This window comes from Ursus americanus, chromosome 10 (genome assembly GCF_024610735.1).
Source record: "Ursus americanus isolate L20-20 chromosome 10, mUrsAme1.1.p, whole genome shotgun sequence".
NCBI lineage: Eukaryota > Metazoa > Chordata > Mammalia > Carnivora > Ursidae > Ursus > Ursus americanus.
Genome location: NC_142136.1, coordinates 66,146,516 through 66,166,861, shown reverse-complemented (window position 1 = coordinate 66,166,861; position 20,346 = coordinate 66,146,516). Strand labels below are relative to the sequence as shown.

The window sequence follows — 20,346 nt, the reverse complement described above, 5'->3', positions numbered from 1 at the left end:
GGAACTGTGCTTGGCACATGGCATTCTCAAAGAAAATAAATAAAATGGATGACTGAACTTGATTTTCTTAACTTGTAGGTCTCTGCATACCTCTCGCTTCTTTCGAGGCCCTTCCTGACCACGTCGGTGTGCCCCTCTTGTGTGATCAAGCCTCACTAACTGACCACAGCGCATGCCCACGTGACATTTTGTGTTTATTTTGGCTATTGCCTAGCTTGCCCCTTCACTAGGTTGTAAATTTCAGGAGAGCAGGGACTTGTCTTTCTTCCTGGACTCTTGTTCCCAGCACCTAGAGCAGTGTCTGGTACAAAGTGGACACTTAATGGATGCATGTGACAAATGAATAAACAATACGTCATTTGCTACGAAAGCTCATGTGACCAACATGTTCTTGTCCCGTATCTTCTGGAGAGTTTGGTTCCTTCGACTCACCACTGCTGGGGGCTTTGTCATCCCTTAACGCCCACCCCTGTGGACACGCCCTGGGCTAAGTCACCGCCCGCAGTGCTATGCTTCCAAAATCTCAACCTTCATCTCAGCTTCTATGATGATCTTGGATCTTTCCAGCATTCCTCATCTTGTCTCAAGATCTTTTGCTTTTGCTTTTCCTTTACTTATTCAGTCCCTCTCCAGCCTTACGCCTTTCCAAGCCTTGGCTTAAAGTCCATGAGCCAGCCTCTTCACCATTTTCTCATTGCACACACAGCTGTTTCAGTTTCTAGCTCTCCCACACCTGTCTCCCCAAGGCCCTGTATCCACTCTTATCTCCAGGCCATGACAGGCTGTGGATGAAATCGCAGAACTGCAGGGACAGGTGACACAACGCTGCTGGACTGAGAGCTGCCAGCACTGTCGGCGCCATGTCTCTGGCTGGCTTTCATTCCTGTTCCCAACTGTGGCTGTCTCAAAACCTCCCCGTTCTCCTTACAGCCATGCACACTCAAAATCATTTTTTATTGTGGTAAAATATGAATAATATTTATTATTTCAACGGCCCATCGTATACGATTTGGTGACATTAATCACATTCACTGTGTTGTATAAACATCACAACCATCTGTAGCTAACACTCTTTCTTCGTCCTCAATAAACACTCTGTATTCATACAGAGAAACTCTCCCCTCAGTCCTGCCCACAGCCTCTGGTGACCTCTATTCTACTTTCTGTCTCTTTGAACTTACCTATTCTAGGTACCTCCCATAAGCCACGCACACTTTCTTCCCTCTTGCTCTTGGCATCAACACTTGCCTGATGCTTCACAGAGAAAACAGAGAAACTGGCAGTTCCTTGAATGCACCGCACCCTCTTTTGCCTCAATACCTTTGTACTTATGCCTCCTGCCTGGAACACATTGGCTCTTCCTTTTCACAGATCTACCTCATCTCCAGAGAGTAACTATTTCACTACCCCATTGGATCATGACCCCTTTGAGGATAGGAAGTAAGTTTTTAATTTCTCTATCCCCGGTCTGGAATATGGTGCCCAATACATGGTAAGTACTCACTATATATTTATTGAATGAATACAAATGGAAATAGGGCCTGAGGAGTGAGCTAGGGAAGATGGCTATGTCCATGTGTTTGCTACCCACTCAAACATTGAAATACTGATCATCAAGCCATTAGACAGAAAGTAGTAGATATGATACAAACACATACGCCCTAAGGCACAACTGATAAAATAAACAAGAATGACAGGAAATAATAGTAATACATTATGGGTAATATTATTAACTACTTTCAAATATTTACTCAAACTGATTAATTTAAAATATTACTTAGCGGTTTTTTCCTCTAAATTCTGACTTGAGAAAGTTAATCTTGTCATAAATTAACTCCCTCCCTTCACCCAAACCAGGGTTGGAATCTAAGTCTTTCTGTATTAAAATATGTATAAATGTAGATAGTTTAGATAGTTATCACTATCTTAAATATACAATAGAAATGAAGTGGGTTAGCTTTAATATGTAAGAGTATACTGCTAATTTAACACATAAACCTTTTGGGATTCTCTGACTAGGAATACGGTACTGTAAAACAAAAAATCAATAATGTCTTATCTAGGGGAAAATATGACTTTCTTGTGGTTAAAGTGTGTGTGATTTAAACGGGGACTAGAGGGGCGCCTGGGTGGCACAGCGGTTAAGCATCTGCCTTCGGCTCAGGGCGTGATCCCGGCGTTATGGGATCGAGCCCCACATCAGGCTCTTCTGCTATGAGCCTGCTTCTTCCTCTCCCACTCCCCCTGCTTGTGTTCCCTCTCTCGCTGGCTGTCTCTATCTCTGTCAAATAAATAAAATCTTTAAAAAAAAATAAATAAATAAACGGGGACTAGAATAACGATTAAGAAAAAGAAAAGAGGGGGAAAAAACTGTAGGATACGGATAAGAACAGAAAGGTAGCAGCTAAATAAAGCCAGAAGGAACAGAGAAGGGCTCCAATACCACATACCAAAGTCGTGTGGCAAGAACAGAACTAGGAGAATTTAACCTGGAGGCAAAAACTCCAGAGTCAGGCGCAGTTGGTCACCTCTCATGATAGCAGGAGGTAATCACAAAAACAAATTGATTTAGGCTCCTCTAAGCCTCAAGTAGGAAAGGACCCTGGTCCCCTTGGAGAGAAGGAAAAGAGACTAAAGGGAATGGAGGGTCTGGGGTGCTGGGCCAAACAAAAAGTCTGTATCCTCAAAGAATTCAAATTGGCAAATTGAGAGAGAGTAATAGGAATTGGGAAAGGGATTGTTCAGCACCTTTAATTTGGGCAAAGGTCACGAAGCAATATCAAACTGCACTTCTCATGCACGTCAGCATCGCACAGCTGGTGTCCCTGCATTTCTTTCCCTGTCACAGGTAAAACGACACTAGAAGGGCTCTGTAGCCTGCATGAGAGCAGTCGGGGCTGGAGGAGAGAGCCCTGACGGGGAAGTGAAAGCAAGGTGGCAAGGCTAGAGATTCTTCACACTGGACCCTTAGGTGGTGGAAAATCACAAGATTTTCTAGCAGATGAAATGACACGTATTTCATCAGATGGGTTTTGTAGATGAACCATGGGTGAACCAAATACAAAATGCAATCCCTCAGCTTTTAGTACCTTAAAGAATCAATCAAGCCGTCTGGAACCCTCATGTATGAACTATAAATTCACTGCAGGTCACGTGTCTGACCAGGAAAGCATATTGGTCTGTCTACTGTCCATTCAGTACGCTTTTCTTGATATAACTACAAACCATAAGCGTTTTCACTTGAGACATTAATTATCCCTGCTCACAAATTCTTTGTTATTTTCCTAATTTCTCTTTAATGGTTTTATTTTATTTTTCCACTTTCATGTTTTTAAATAACACCTTAGAGATATTATTGGTGTGACAAAATATTCACCCGTTGGTTCTTTTATGTTAAGTAAGTGTTTTCTTAATACTATTGGTTGGAAACTCCTGTCACAGGGGTAAACGGCTTTTTCTCCCTATGTACAGTATCATAGGTACAGAATAGCTTAAACTTGGCTCTGTAAGTGAATTATATGGACAGACATATCACTTGGTTACAACTGTTAAAAATTCTTGCAAATAATGTTTCCTAAGATTATATGGTTTGCTTTAAAAAGGCAGGATAGAGGCTAGAACTCTGTCACAGACACTGGAGGGATTTAATAAATACTTCTGAGGCTGATAAATACGCTTGTTCTTAGATTTAACAGGATTTCCCTGTAATTAATCTGGACACAATTAATCCTGAGAGCAGGGCTATTTCCAAAGCATTAATTCGTTCTTCCAAACCAAGATTTCTTAGAAAGAATGATTTTAATCTGTGTTCCTAATGTTAGCTCTCTCATTATTTCTAGTAAGGCCATAAAACCTAGCAGGCACCTGCTTTTGATTTTTGATTTCTATTTTCTCCTTGAAGTGTCCCAAGCACCTGCCTAACCAACTCACCAGGCTTTGCTTCCTTCACCACCATTCACTCCTGCCATCTGAGGCTGTGAGGTTTCTCCCGCGTTCACCCAGCTTCTGAAACACCTGCAGCTCACAACAAGGGTAGTATTGTCTGGCTGCTTTACTTAGCAGTGGGTTGATCTACCTGTCAAGATAAAGTTCACTGTACAGATTACTGGATCTCTGGATTAATGCCTTATAAAACAGCACATTTGCACAGCTCTATGCCTTTCATAAGCATTCAACACTGATTTCTCTTGATAGGCCGGATATTATATCAACATTTAGTGAAAGGAGCTTATTGCTGGGGGTTCAAAGATGAACTATTATGAAAGCTAACCTTTCGGATTCGAGGTAAAAGTTTATTTTTTATGAAGGATTTTTAAAGGTTATGACAGGAGTTATCCATGTCCTATAAAAGAGTACTATATAAGTATCCAGTAGTCCAAGTTTGCCCTAAAAATACATTAAAATAAGTATATAGCAAAATGATTAATGACAGCATTAACAGCATGAACACTCATCACCCTTCTGTCACTATGTAGATAATATATCAAGAAAAAGGGAAACAGAATTTTCATCAAGTCAGAGATGTGATATATCATAGTCCAAATGACTTAAGTCTTTTTATTTTACAAAATGTACGTGGGACATGAAAAAGAATGTTTCCAGCTGTTTCTGGATCTTCTTTCAATTTATTTCTAATAAGGCATATATGTGGGCAACAACTTTAAGCAGAGTTTTGAAACCTGAAGACAGTTCTCTGCCTTAAACAGTTAATCAATGCCACACATAGGCTGGCTTCAATTAAATTCAGTCCAAGACAGCAGCGTTTTAGTTAACTACAACAGAGAAGAAAAGATTGAAACCATCTCTTCCCAAAGGTGAGTAGCTCTTAAAAAAAGGAAGGAAAACAATTTTTTTTAACTAGTAAAAACAACAATAAAACTTCTTAAGGTATGAAAAGCCATTCTTTATGGTTTAATATCCATTTGCTTAAATCTTGAGTGCGGTCTCATTAAATGTATTTTAACCTGTTCTATGTCTGCTTTTATCTTGGTGGGAAAATATCCCAAGATAAAATGGCAATGATCTGATATGCCTTTACCTTATTGTATAATGTAAGCCAATTAGAGAAGATTTGGGGGAAAACTCAGTTGTGACTCACAGTATTTTTATCTTGCCCGTATCAAAGATTTCAGTGGAATGTGATAAGTATTTCAAATTGAATTACATTTAAGAAGGTTTGAAGTTTTATGCGAAAATAGGAATTTAGTAATCTGACTGTTGGTAGTCCCTAACTAATGCATATTGATTTAGACCTGTCACTTTGAGATATACGGCCACTTGGGAAAAGGGCCCAGAGGACCCAGGAGTTGTAGGAGCCCTCCTCCCCTTTCTGATAACAGGGTTTGCGATTTCCTTCCCCTTCCTCCTTCCATCACTGTTGTTCAGTATTGCCTATGTCCCCAGTCTCTCCTCCTACTTCAAACACTTCTTATCTTAGGGGAGTAAACCCTATGAGTAATCCCTCTCCCCACTTCCTCAAGGCACCCCTTCACCATCTCTTCTCAATATGTCCCAAGTCAAGTAACATCTAACCAGTCCCCTCTCCCGTCCTGGCCCAGCTCTATAATACAGAAAAGCTCTTTCGATGGAAGTTATTCCTACAAAATGCAGATAAAACTTATGCCAGCCCTCTTCGTACTCAAATATCATAATCAGCATTCATTCATTCACTCAACAAATAGTTTACATCTTATATACCAGACGCCATGCTGGGCACACGATATAATGGTATTGTGTGCAATTCTGTCTTTCCTTATGGATTTTTAAAAATAAAGAGAAATAATGAGGGCTTAGGAGGGAATGATTTTATCTGAGTTTCCTCCTTACCATTATTAGCAGGAGAACATCAACAACAACAAAAACGTTTGAGAACCTCCAGGTGAGTAAACATTCATTGGCCCTCTACTATGTCCTGGGCTCTGTGCTTGATGCTGGGACAGCAGGGTAAGTACAACAGACGGTGGACCCTGTGCCATGAGAGTCTTCCAAGAGAGTGCAGACTAGAAAAAACTTGAGACTAAGAGCCATCCTGAACAGAAATAAGAGGGGGGGGGCAGGCTGTGGACATGAAGGCAGGCTGACTCATCCCAGGGCAGAGACAGGTATTGTGAGGAGCCAGCCCAACATCTGATGCGTCCTCCAAGGACTTCTATAGGCAGGAGTTTCCAGCTTCTGACTCAGGAGCCTTCTGGTAGGCCTTGCCAATAGTCTCTGTTAGAGATACCATCCCATTCCATCCTTTGCCATCACCACAAACATCCCCTCCTGGAGTCGCTGATCAGGACAATGAGAGACACCAGAGGAAGGAGTCAAGGGAAGGCTTGGGAATCAGTAAGGCTGCCAGAGTTAGCAAGAAGAATCCAGGATTCCCAGTTAAATTTGAATTTCAGATAAACCACAAATCATTTTTTAGGAGAAGTGTGTCCCATGCAATATTTATAATTGTATTGTCCTGTATTTTATCTGATAACCTTTCAAATGAGATGATATCTTTATTTCCATTTAGTCTCATTGGGCATCTCAGACACCAGTTCAGAAATACTTTCTCCCACTTGTGGTTCTCAGCTTCTCAAAGCACCAAGGCATTTAGCAGTGGCCTCTGTAGGTGTTTGTTTGCTTTGTGTGCTGACCCAGCTGAAAGCCTACCTACTTCTCAATCCTCACAGCCAAATTAAATTTGGTCTTTTCTACTGAAATGGTTATTTCTCTTACTGAGATTTTCTCCCTTCAAATGCCTTGAAAAAATGTCAACTTTATTCCATTTCAGTGCCCTTTATGGTGGCTATGAAAAAAATTTATAAATGCCCCCTCCAATTAAAAAAAAAAAAAACTTGCATGTAAGTCAAGAAACTTTTTTCTTTCTTTTTTTTTTTTAAAGATTTTATTTATTTATTTATTTATTTATTTATTTATTTATTTATTTATTTGAAAGGGAGAACGTGGTTAGGGGGAGAGCAGAGGGAGAGGAAGAAGCAGACTCAGTTCTGAATGCGGAGGCCAACATGGGGCTTGATCCCACAACCTTGAGATCATGACCTGAGCCAAGGTCAAAAATCTGATGCTTAACCAACTGAGCCACCCAGGCACCCCAAGAAACTTTTCTAATGGATATTTTTTAACTGTCCTGAACAAAGTCTGGAAGCAGGTCTAGTACTTCAAGGCAAACTGAACATAGCCTGGGAATGTATATGTCTTCCAATGAACTGACACTTGTTCTAGGCTTTGTATCTGAAAGCTCCCTTTCTCTTTGTTTAAAGAATGTGTGTCTGTGTTCAGGCACATAGACGTACATTATATATATTTTAGGTAAAGTTTGTTCTGAAGGCAGTTGGAAGAAAAATCTCCCTTGTTTTGGGAGCTACTTATCATTAATTAATAGAGAATCCTTGGTTTTAGTACACAGTTGGTCCTCAGTAAATATTTGTCAAGTAATTCAAGAAATATCAATAGATTAATAATCTTTTAATTTCTCTAGATATTTCTGATTTTGTACTCAAAAGATAAACTATCATGATAGCTCAGATTACTACAAATGGATAAGGTACATAAGCATATTTTTCATGGCCTTTATCTTTTCTAGACTAGCTTTGTCACTTTCTAGAACAAGTTACAGCTTCTCTGCGTCTCATCTGTAAAATGGGGATAATAATGTACTTTACTTCATTGGACTGTTGTGAATATTAAATAAAGCCATATTTATAAAGCATTTGGAACAGGCACCTATAACTATCTATCACTATGAGCTCTTGGACATTAATCGATTATAAATAATTATACTTACCACTTTTGATCCTTCTAGAAGAGGAAATTAGTTTTTGAATTTATGAGCCAATTTTGCTGAATCTTGGCTCCATTTTTCATTCTTAGCTGAGTTTGGGGAATAGGAGACACTGATTTGCATAGCATAATTAGCTTCAGAAAGACAGCAAGAAATTAAAATACAGTAAAAGTTTGCTAATATCACTTAGGCTGAATTTTAATCTTGCCATACCCTTCGCATATTCAGCTGGATTTGGGCAGTAGGGAACAGTTTTCCACACTACAGTACTCTCAGCAACAGGAAATTAACATACAGAGAAAACCTCCTAGTACCATTTTTTTTAACGTCCTGGGATTTATTTTAATGTTTAGTTATAAGGTAGGAGATTACCTGAGTTTTTGCATAACATTCATATGCAGAACAAAATGATCGCTTCTGAATGTTCCCCTGCTTTGATTTGATATATTTTCTTTAACTAAAGTGCTAATATTTAATCTAAAATCTGTCTCAAAGTTTAGGATGAATTCATACCATCTTTAAATAAACTAGTATAAAACATGTTAACATAACTCTTAATAGGAGGAAGGACTTTATTAACTCTCAGTTCTTTCCTTCTTCATTGTCAATGCTCCTATCATCTTAGCAGAGAGGAATTCTGTAAGGCTAAGTCTTGTCTATTTTCATCCTCACTAGCACCTGAAAGCATACTGTATAGAAAAGGTCAGCTCTTTTTTTCTTTCCACATCTGCTTTGCTTAAACATCTGTTAATACTATGTCCTTTCTGAAAAACTGTTAAGAAAGCATATGCTTTTTGTGTATGTAGATATCAACTATTCTGCATTTCAGACTGACGTCATTAAGGATTTCACACTGGATAGCATTTTGTTACCTTGTCAAAAATACTTGCTACTTTAGCATTCTTCTTTCAGTAGGAAGGTTAGGACAAGAAAAATTTCAGTGTTTAATAAAGGAACAACTTGTTGAGTCCATCAATACACATGTTTTACTCGAATTAAAAAGGTGAGAATTGATTAATATAGGGCTTATGAAAAGGATTAACCGAAGGAAGATGATACATAATAGTGAGAACACTGAGCTGTGATGTCTCCCAGTTCCTGAGTCTCATCCTAGGGCTGCCCTTAGTGAGCTATATAACATTAAGTCAGTCCCTTAAACTCACTGGGTCTCATTTATTTCAATTGTAAAGTGAGAGAAACAGAACAGTTAACCTCTGAGGTCTCTTTTCTAAAACTGTATGATTTCAGGTACATGTTTGATACTCAACACATGGACTTCTCCTTTTCAATTTAAGTTGTTTATACAATAACTATTGTGGTTTTTTTTTTTCCAGTACTGAAATTGGGAAAAGGTGGTCACAAAATGTATTTGTTTAAACTCCAACTAAGGCTCAAAGAGCCTTAAAACAATAGATCTTGTCTCAGAAACACCTGCCAGACTTTAGACTTAAGTTACAACTAATCAAAGTTAGAAAAGCTCACATATTCCTGGCTTTAACTCTCTATTCCTGTTAACCTCTTTTAATGTAAACAATCAGATAGATCACTTCAGAGCACAGGTAAGTGAATGAGTCAAGAATAGTCAGGGGAAAATGTTTAAAGCATTAAATTAAGCAGTTGGGGGAAATGTGTAACCTTTATATATCTGAAAGGACACAAAAAGTTTGTTCCAGATGGATCGTTCATCACAAAGTCAGGGGTTGAGTAAATAGAGTAAATAAAGGCTAAGTATGACCCTGGTTAACTACTGACACATACCCTTTAAATACACCTACGTATGTGCATGAACGGACCATTATTAGCTCTCATTTATGTTAATCCAGTAGAGATCTTGTCACTGAACTACACTTGCTCAGTAGCAATGTTTCGCACCAGAAATACTAAGTGCTTGACTCATGCCTTTGAAGTTGTTTCATAATTCAGACTAAAAATGACCCCAGGAAGGCAATCTCTTCTGCCTTCTAAATGACTTTCTCTTGCTTGACCTTTTATTGTAAAAAATCAACTAACTCTTTGTTGGGATGCTGTGCTAATTACTCAAAGAAGTTTTATGCTACCCTTTCAAATGTGAACCAACCAGAACAATCAGAATTTCCATTAAGCTGTCTACAGAGGGCACATGATCACAGCAGTACACAACTAATGTGACTCTATAGCCTAAAGATAATTTGTGGTAGAAAGTTTTTCAACTAAAAATAAATCACAGAGCAGAAAGACCAGAATGTGAGAAAGGAAAAGAATCAGAATTGTTAATAGAGCTATTTATTATTAGTAGTTTTCTTGGCTTATAAATTAGCCAGGTAATGTAGTTCAGAAATCCTGAAGAACCTACGATGTCTTTCATTTTACCATCCTTACAAATATTCACTAGCTTTTTTAATTCACTACTGTCATATTAATGATGCCTCTGATTAGAGCAAGACCAACAGGAGTCATGCTTCAGGGAACATTCGGAATTTTTATAAACATCTTTACTTCCCTGAAAATTCATTCTTTCAGAGTTACTTTCTATTTCCCATCTGTCTTTGATCATGGGACAGCCCCTAGCCAAACATAAGAATTGAAACTTTCATCTGATTGTCCCACAAATAATTTCTCATCTCTTTCTTGTCATATAAGAGCAATTAACTTTCAAAGCCTCCCTGTGGAAGTTGCCAAAATTCTAAATCTAGGAACAGTGATGGGAAATTTTCAGCACAGTGTTTTGAAGCCTCCTTTATGTATCTTAGTAGCGTTCAAGCCTGAAAATGTTCACAATCATATTTGAAGTTCCTCAATCCCATTGGATTTGTCCCAAATAACTTTAAAGCAAAGTTAATTTATATTTAGTTAGATTTTATCATAAATTTAAGTAAGGTGATAAATCATTAATTAAGCATCATTTAAAAACTCAGTGAAACTGAAAATACAAATATTGACCAGATACCATTTGAAGGCACTGTAGTAGGGATATAGAAACAGTTCCTGTATCAAAGGACACTAACAGCAGAGTGAAAAGGCAATATACAGGATGGGGAAAATATGTGCAGATCATATATCTGATAAGGAGTTAATACCCAGAATATACAAAGCACACCTACAATTCAACAACAACAGAAAATGAACAACCTGATTGAAAATGGGCAGAATTCTTGAACAGACATTTCTTCACAGGAAACACCCAAATGGCCAATAAGCACATGGAAAGATGCTCAATATCACTAATCATTAGGGAAATGCAAATCAAAACCACAATGACATACCATCTCATAACCATTCCATTTGAATGGCTATTGCAAAACAAAACAAAACAAAATGCCCCACCCAAAACAGAAAAAAACAAGTGTTGGTGAAGATACAGAAAACTGGAATCCTTGTGCACTGCTGATGAGAATACAAAATGGCACAGCTGTTATGGAAAATAGTATGGAGGTTCCTCAAAAAATTAAGAGTAAAATTACCATATAACCCAGCAATTTCATTTCTGTGTGTACACCCAACTGAAAGCAGGGACTCAGATATTTGTACACCAGCAGTATTATTCACAATAGTCAAAAAGAGGAAGCAACTCAACTGCCTATTGACGGATGACTGGATAAAGAAACTGCAGTATATATGTACCATGGAATATTATATAGCCTTAAAAAGGACGAAAATTCTGATACATGCTGAGACATAGATAAATTCTGAAGACATCACGCTAAGTGAAATAAGCCAGACACAACAGGACAAATACTGTATGATTATACACACACACACACACACACACACACACACACACACACACACACACAGAGTAGTCAAGTTCAGAGACATAAAATAGAATGGAGGTTGCCGTGGTTTGCAGTGTGAGTTTCGGTTTGGAACAGTAGGAAAGTTCTGGAGGTGGATGGTGGTGGTGGTACACAATGTGAACGCACTTGCATGCCACAAAACTGTAGGCTTAAAAATGGTTTAAATGGTCAATTTTATGTTATATACCTTTTACCACAAGAAAAAAAGATAGTCCCTGCTTACATTGGGCTTATGATATAGTGGGAATGCAGATGTATGTAAACTTTGTACCTGTATAACTCTGATACAAGGTAAGTGAGATAGTAGTAAGAGTAGGAATTAAATACTATGGTATGTTCACAGAACACAAAGATAGTAGCTGTTTCAGAAAAGGTTTTGTAGAGTATATAATGGCTGAGGTTTACTTTTGGAAAATTAATACAATTGTAATGAGGAGAGAAGGTGTGAACAGGTATCCTGTAAAAAGAGACCAGTATGAACAAAGCATGGAAGTGAAATTTGGGGGCTGTGATTTTGGAACTGTGATTCCTCCCTGTTAGATTAAAGTTAGAGCAGTGCTTCTCAAACTTTAATGTGTATTGCTCAGGAATCCTGCTAAAATGTAGATTCTGATTCCACAGGTCTAATGGTAGGGTCCCAAAGTCTTTCATTCTAATAAGCTCCCAGGTGACGCCAATGCTGCTTTGAGTGGTGCGGGTCTCCAACACGTATGCCTACAGAATGTAGGTGAGTTCAAGGTTGAGAACTTTGAAAACCAGAAGTCTGCATTTACTTCAGAGTTAACAGAGAAGTGATGGAACTCTTTTGGGTGGGGATATTGTATTATTGTAGCCATTCCTTAGGAAGATTAATCTGGCAGTCACATGTACTGGGAATAGAATGGGCAAAGACAGACACTGCAGAGACTGGTTAGGGATCAACAAGGCCAGTCAAGGAGCTATTAGTAGTAACCAGGCTAGACGTGGTGAAGCGTAAAACAGGCAAGTGAGAGAGAGTAAGGGTGCAAAGGGGAGACCAAGTGAGGGGAAAGCTCAGAAGCAGACAAGATATATGTCTTGGCAGCTGACCTGTAGGGGAACACAGAAGGAGGAAAAGTTTTAAAAAAAAATGCTGATGATTTGAATAAGCACTCAACCAGGTTTTCCCAAGACTTTCCAAATTTATGACTATTGTTCCAGCATAATAATACTGCCCCTTCCACACTAAAAATTAATAGTGCCTCTTTCCACCCAGTGTAGGTGATACATAATAGAGTCACCCAAGCACAGGTGACTACCAGGATGTAGAGGAGAGTTAGGCTGGTTTGTAGTGGGTACGGATGGGTGATATTCACTCATTCATTCATTCAACATCTACCACATGTCAGCTATATGCCAGGCATTATTCTAAGTTCTGAGGATATCTAAGTTTAAGGAAAAATGACAACAACCAAAAGTGTTGTCCTACTAGAGTTTAAGATCTAGAGGAGACTTAACACATTCCAGAAGTGGGGGTTGAGGAGGAGACGGAAAGGGAGCAAGTTGCCAGCCAGGTGCCAGCGAGACTTATTGCTAGGGGCAATATCAAACACAGCATCGAGAATGGGGGTTTCTAATTCAAAAGGGAGGTGGATGCAGGTTTAGATATAGCTTTGGTTTTTATGGAGGATAAAGCTTTGAGAGTGGGTGAGATGCCTCCCTGATGGTAGAGACCAGGGGCAGTGCCTGCACGTGGGGAGCACAGGGAGGAGTCAGTGAGCCCATGAAGGAGCAGTCAGAGCAGTAAGGGAAGTACCAAGGTGCTGCTCTATGATGGAAGCCAGGAAACCAGGGAGGTCATGGGTCCTCCAGGAAACAATACCAAATGTTGCTGAAAGGTCAAGGAGACAGGCCCAGGATAGGTGGCCACTGTGGGGAAGGGGCTGTTAGCTTTGGGAAACAATGCACTGTGCCCTGGGGGATTGGCCAGTAAGATGCTATGAGCTATTCTGCATACGAGAAAAAGTACTGACACTGTTAAGGGGTTCGGCTTATTCTTAGATGACAATTTGCTGCCATGACTTATTTCTTGCTGCCACTTTTTTATTGTTAATAAAAACAACCTTTTCATAGTTGTTATTCCTGCAGATTTGGAACAAAATAAAGCAAAGGCTCTAAGCATCTCACTTTTCATCAATACCTAGTGCATCATCTTTCCCAAAAGGTTACTCTGAGAATGGGTTACAAATGGCACTTGTGTGCTTTAAAGACCTAAAGTAGCAAACAAGAACCATCTTCTGGTAAAAACATTTAATTTTATTTTATGCCTTCTTTCTGATATGAGGGACGTTTGGGAAGAAAGATTGAAGCCAGTGTGTGTGTGTGAACTTAAGGATACCAAGTGAAAAATACTGGGCTTTCTCTGAAAGGTAAAAACAAAGTTAGCTATCCAGAATTGTCAGTACTAAGGCTCTTAGTACCCATATTAACTCCAGGAGTTCTGTATGACAACCGAAAAAACGTTACATTAGCCTCATGGGGTTACATGAAATCTTAACAGAGGATTTAAATCACTCTCCCTCTGACCCTGATGCTAGCCTCCCCCCACCCCGCATGCACAGACACACCCCACTTAGAGAAGATGAGAATGCTTCCTATTTGGAATACTTTTAGGGAAGACTCTACAATATCCCTGTATAAGCCATATCAGAATTAAAAATCCTAACTTAGAACAGGAAAGTGTGTGATTACTTTCCACGATTATCATGTAGTTTTGTTTTGTTTTTGTTTTTGTTTCCTTTTTTTTTTTTTTTCTTTTTTCTTGTCCTGAACCCAGGGAGTAGGGCTCGGGCAGTTTTTCTACCCAGCACAAACAGAAATTGATTGAATGGGTAAATCAGTAATAACACATCTAAAAACCAAATGAACAAAATCTTGTTATTAAAACCATTCTCAATAGCCAATACAATTCTGGCAGGAATGTTTGGTAAATTTTAGTGGCTGAATGACTGTTTTTATAGTGCCGGAATAATGACGGTGCTGGTTATTGTTTGTTGAATGAAGCAGTTGAGCAAAGCTTTATTTTAATGGGGGGAAAGCCAGTGTCTGGCTGTAGGTCCCTGGGGGTGGGTGACTCCAGACCTTCCTTGGCTATCAGAGTTGTAATTCATGGAGCATGTTAGCCAGTGGTGTCTACAGGGAAGTGGACAGTTTAACTTGGGGAATGCACAGGCCAGCATGGCATTCCAAAGCCTCCACTCTCTAGTGTAGACCACCAGACTCATCTTCCAGCACCAGCCTGAGCCTCCTCTGCTGCCGTATGGCGAGCTCATGACCCTAAACACACCAAAGGCATGTCAACCTCCATCCTTTCTGCTTTACACCTGCCTAAATCTTACTCTCCAAGGCCCACCTGAAACTCTACCTCTTCTATAATATCTTTACCCCGATGGTGGTTGTCAGGAATAACTTCATGCTCCGAAATCCTGTGTTTATTATTTAAAATGTGCATTTGATACTTAGTATATAACATTATGCCCATTGTCATTTATTTGCACCATTTCCCAGCTGGACTGCAAAACTAGATCTGGTTTTCTTTACAGAGTTTGTAGGAGAATCAAATAAGATAATATATATTTTAAAGCACTTTGTAAAATAGTACAAATACAAAATATGTCCTATTGTATAGTACTTTTTTTCCTGACATTTACAGAATTTTTCATAAAAGCTATACAACAGTGTTTAAAAGTTGGGAAATAAGATCATTTTACAATCATTTTGGTTGGGCAGATTATAACCATTACACAATACAAATTATATCCTCATATCCATTAACTCCTTTATTGACATGATGCTCATCTCTGATTTGACCTTTAACAGAATTTAGAAGGCTAGAGGTTTTCCCTCATAGAGTACAGTGCTTAATTGTTCCCTCACTGGGAAGGCTTGGGACAGACACTCTACACAATTAAAATAAATAGAACAGATGCAGAAATAGATATAAATATAGATTAGGATTAAAGCAACGGCCCAGGAGTGGACAATATAAACATCCTCTTCTTACAGATGACAAAATCAAGGACAAAATGGTTGAGGTCACACAGCTGGTGAAGAGCTAGGATTGAAACCAAGTATTTTCATTCCAGAGTTCACACATTTTGTCACTTTGCTGTGACAGTCTTTACATCAGCAGGGGTAGCAGCAAGGAGTTGAGCAAGATTCAATTCCATTTAATTCAAGCACCATTTATTTATTGGCCATTTACTAAATGCCAGGATCTATGCTAAGTGCTGAGAATGAAAACTGAATATGCTAAGATCCCTGTGCTCAAGGACAAAGTTACCATATGACTCATAGAAATACCTAATTTTAATACTTTGTAAGTGCAATAATAAATGTATGCAAAGACAGACGAGTTGTGCTCATCATCAGAGAGATTTTTTATGGTTTGACTTGTTTTATTTAAAATGTGGAGAATATCCTTATCACACATATGCATTCATACACAAATTCAAGTTCATGCACTCAGCGTTCGTATTTCCTTTGTGTGCTGGATGCTGTGTCAGGTAAGACTGTATTCAAACTGGAGCACTGTCTCTGTCATTTCTCGAGTAAGAAATTCAGCTAGGAGAAGGCAGAAGGCAGGGAAGTGTCAGAGAAACAGATAAATAAGAATATAATGGTGAAAATGTTTTAACAGAAGAAAAAACAAAGGTCCCAGAGAAGATACTTGAACTTGATTTTGCAGAACGAACAGACTCTTGACAAGCAAAAGTGGAGCCAGGGGCAGAGGGAGATAACAGGTGGGGATCAAGGGCTTTCCAGCAGAGGGAAATGTGCAAGGTACAGTAGGGGAAAGGAAGGTGTGTTCAGGGCAAGGGAGAAATTCAGCGTGCCTAAAGGAGAAAGTACATGTGCGGGGGGAAAAATGGAAGAAAAAATTGGACTGAGTCCAGACAGTGAATGGTCTTATCTGCTCAACTCAGAGCTGTAGATATGACAAAGGCAATGAAGTGGCAACACATTCTAGAACCAAAAAATAGTAATGACTTTTTCCTAATTTTAGATCACCTATATGAGTGGTATATAGGAAATATTTGGTTCTCAGGATTGTGTATTTAAAGGGGAAAAAAAGGATTCTCCAAAAAAATAAATTTGGGAGATGCCAAATACTATATTTATTACCTTACAAGAGTTTTACAATTTATATTAATATAAAAATATTAAGTACTTTGATCAGTCAGGCAGTAAGGAAATGTGTTTAACTTTGCTTAATTCAGCGTCTGTTAAACTTAATTCATTAAACTTTTTTGATGTTCCCCTCCCACAGAACACCTATTAAACGCCTCAGAGTTGGCCTAAGTTCATTCTCAATAAGGGTGTGACCCAGGAGTGTCCCTATACATAGGGAGTACACATCACTTCCTCAAAAGATCATTCATGAGGAAACACTCATGGAATGTTAGAAATTGTAATTCCTCGATAACATGATATAAAAGATGTCCTTTTAAATGTCTCTCCAATATATTCATTACTTTTTTGGAATTAACAAATTTATTTCTCGACTGAATTTTACACAATGATACACCAAAGTCAAAATACCATCCAGGAGTTTCCCAAAACTGTCCCCTCTGTGGGGCTTATCCTTTCAGTTTCCAACATAGAACTGATGTGTCTATGGCCACAGAGGACAGCGGTGGTCACATCAAACTTCATGACCATGCAGATCGTCCCAGCCCCTGACGCAAATGCACAGACCCAAGGCCAGACCACACTGCAGAATCATAAATGTGGCACGTCACACCTTATGGACGCTAAGTCATGTGGATAGAATGTTCCTAGTGGAGTTATCTGAAGTTCTGGCTTCTCTTGGGTAACTGCAGGTCATTTGTCCTACATTTTAATTTTGGTGTCTTCTGAACAAGTCAGGTCTTAAGTTAAATTAACCTGGTTATGAAACTTGTGCCCTGCTCACTGGTGTCACTGGGCTTTCGCAGAGCTGACTCCTGCCCCTTACACCTTCTTCAACCCCCTTCCTCCCCACAGGTAACTCCTCCTCATGCCTCTGCTGAGATGTCACTTCCCCTACTCACCCTTCCCAGACTGGGAAGGTCACTGTTGTCAACTCTTGGAATATCCTTTGTCTTTTCCTACTTAGCACTGACATCAGTTGTAATCTTAAGTGTATCTGGGTGGCTATTTGTTCATTGTTGGTCCTCTGGGCCATGAGCTCGGGAGGGCAGGGCTCTGCTTCTGCTCAGTGTTGTACTGCGGCATCTAGTACACAAGTGCTGAATAAACATGGATAAAAGAACACCCAAAATTCATAATTTAAGAGAATGGAAACAGCAAGACTCTTCATGAATTGGCTACAGCCTAGACCTGATTTCTAGAATTTAGGCTTTTACTGAAATTATAGAGAAATGCTATTCCACTGATAAAAGTTTATTGATATAATAGCTTTATTTTTCTAATTATAAAAAAGTATTAGTGGGGAGCCTGGGTGGCTCAGGGGGTTAAGCATCCGACTCTTGATTTCAGCTCAGGTGGTGATCCCAGGGTTGTGAGATCGAGCCCTGTGTCGAGCTCTGCGCTCAGGGGGGAGTCTGCTGGAGATTCTCTCTCCTTCTTCCTCTGCCCCTCCCCACCTCATGCTCTCTCTCTCTCTCTCTCTCTCTCTCAAGTAAATAAATAGATCTTTAAAAAAGTATTAGCTATTAATATTACTATTATATTTGGTGAACAGCTTAAATTTTAATTCTATTTCATGATGTCTAGCTTTTAGGGAGCATTTTCTCTTTATGTGAAATAGAATTCTTCACATTGGCATTCATACGCTTCAAATACTTTTGGCTTCATGTTTTCTATTCACCACCACTTCACTACACTACACATGGTTTGTTCCTTTGATATGTTCCATAAATCACTTTCCTCTATTACTTTTATTATTCCGTGGATCTTTCCAAACTTTTTCCAATTTATCAATCCCTTTGTGGCATTGGAGCGCTAAACCAAAGATAGTATTCTGTGTGTTTTTTCCTAACAGATCTGGTCTGGGCTGGGCTGGTGGGTGACAACTAGTTGGATCTTCCATTATAATAATGAAAAAAAATCCAGGAAATCAAAATTTCAGAATATATTTAGATTCCTTCACAAGACACATAATATTCCTCCTATGTTTCTTTAGGTTGTTCCACAGAAATGCCACATGGGTGGCGTTACTCTCGCTTTGAGGTTGAGTTCCACTGGAATGCCATACACGAGAGGACTCTGGCAACCACCAGTGGACAGAGCAGGCCTGCCATTAGTGCTTCATTTGAAAAACAAAACTGCACATCCTCTTCTAGTCATCTTCTTCTCCCACTTGCCTGGTACCTTTGTCCTTTGTGAGCTTGTTTCCTTATCAGAGGATTACTTCAAATGGTGGTGGGGGGGGATGGAGTTTGGACAGCTAAATGTATACAGCATGCAGCTCGTTCAAGGGCACACTATTAGATGATTAATTTGACCTGACAGACCAAGACAACACAGAGGCTGGAATTCAAACTTCGTGTGCTTCTATTTAATGTGTCACCTGCAAGATAAATTAGCCCTGGAAGAGCAACATGGCTGGCTAACCCAGTTCTAAAGCAAAGATGCTGAAGGCCTTAAGAACAGGGTCTTGCACGATGTGGTCCAATCACAGACCATCTTCAGATGAAAGGAACTGTGAGGTTGCCTTCATATAAAAACACTTTGAATCTGACAGTAATAATTGCAACTAGATGACCCTTCCTCCAGCTTTAATTCTAGCTGTTTACCGCTTCGTAATGATTAAAGGGAAATAATTCTCTTCGGTTTTCTAAATCAATGGTTAAAGCACTGTAGTGTTGTCAGCCAAACCAAGAATCAGGGAGGCAGACTGCTAAACCAAATCACATAAAACCACTTGGCAGGGCTTGTTAAACACCGACCAATCAATACTTTAATTCTCCTTAAGAGTAGGCTGAGTCCATTGGCCTGAGAAAGCAAATGTTTTTGAATCAAATGAATTGATATTAACAAACTGCAAAGAACTTTAAAAATCTACCAGTTAGTATTACAGCACAAGAGTAAGTGAGCCTGTGAGTACAACAGTACAAAAGTGATTTAGCACAAAGATATACGTTAAAATATCCTAAGCTGAACCGTAAAATAACAACTCAAAATATAAAGTATTGGAACTATCCCGATGGACAGCCAATGATACCATTGTCCACAGGGATGCAGTCCTCAAATTCTTTAATCCTTTCATCCCTTGGGGCACCCATATCTTATGTCTGCTTAATCCTTACTCTACCCCCAAAAAGTCTGCTGTGCTGAGGAAAGAGGAAGTTAGCTAAATATGCCCATGGCTCCATGGGAAGACCTAAAATAATGAACTGTAACAGAGGGCAGGTGACTTACACATGGAACCAAAATAATGGCAGAAAAGAGAGACTCAAAAAAACATATATAACCCTCTTCCCAAATCATGTCTGGCTTGATAACAGTTCCAGTTTCTCTGGTGCCCAAGTGACCAATACACCAGCAAATCCTGGATTTTTACTTTGGAACAAGGGAATCTAAAAAGCAGGAATGGGAAACATGTCTTGGATACATCCATAGAGTAGCAAATTAGAAAAGTTCCAGAAAAGAAAAAAAAGGCAAAGGCTTACTTGGTATAGCTGTCCTGGGCTGTGAGCTCAAGAGTAAAATTGCTCTAAAAATTGGGAGACCAGAAGCCAGAGGAACTGGCAGCTGTGAGGAAAAGAGTAGTCACCTGAAATGGTCAAAAAATAGAGGCTAGAATTTTGACCTGGTTAAGAACAGAGATAACAG

At 39.2% G+C, this 20,346-nt stretch overlaps 1 protein-coding gene across 5 annotated transcripts in view; it reads right to left on the bottom strand.

Annotated features, from left to right (window-relative positions):
- Window positions 1-20,346, bottom strand: part of STARD13 (StAR related lipid transfer domain containing 13) — a 513,073-nt gene that overhangs the window by 238,456 nt on the left and 254,271 nt on the right. The window contains exon 3 of one of the 5 annotated variants that reach the window (XM_087865197.1): window positions 3,931-4,075. The exons of 3 other annotated variants lie outside the window; for them this stretch is intronic. In XM_087865197.1, coding sequence (XP_087721323.1) covers window positions 3,931-3,955 — 25 coding nt within the window. In that variant the 5' untranslated portion in view covers window positions 3,956-4,075. Of the gene's footprint in view, window positions 1-3,930; window positions 4,158-20,346 lie in introns of those variants that run through there. One more of the 5 variants, XM_087865198.1, reaches the window with a different exon arrangement.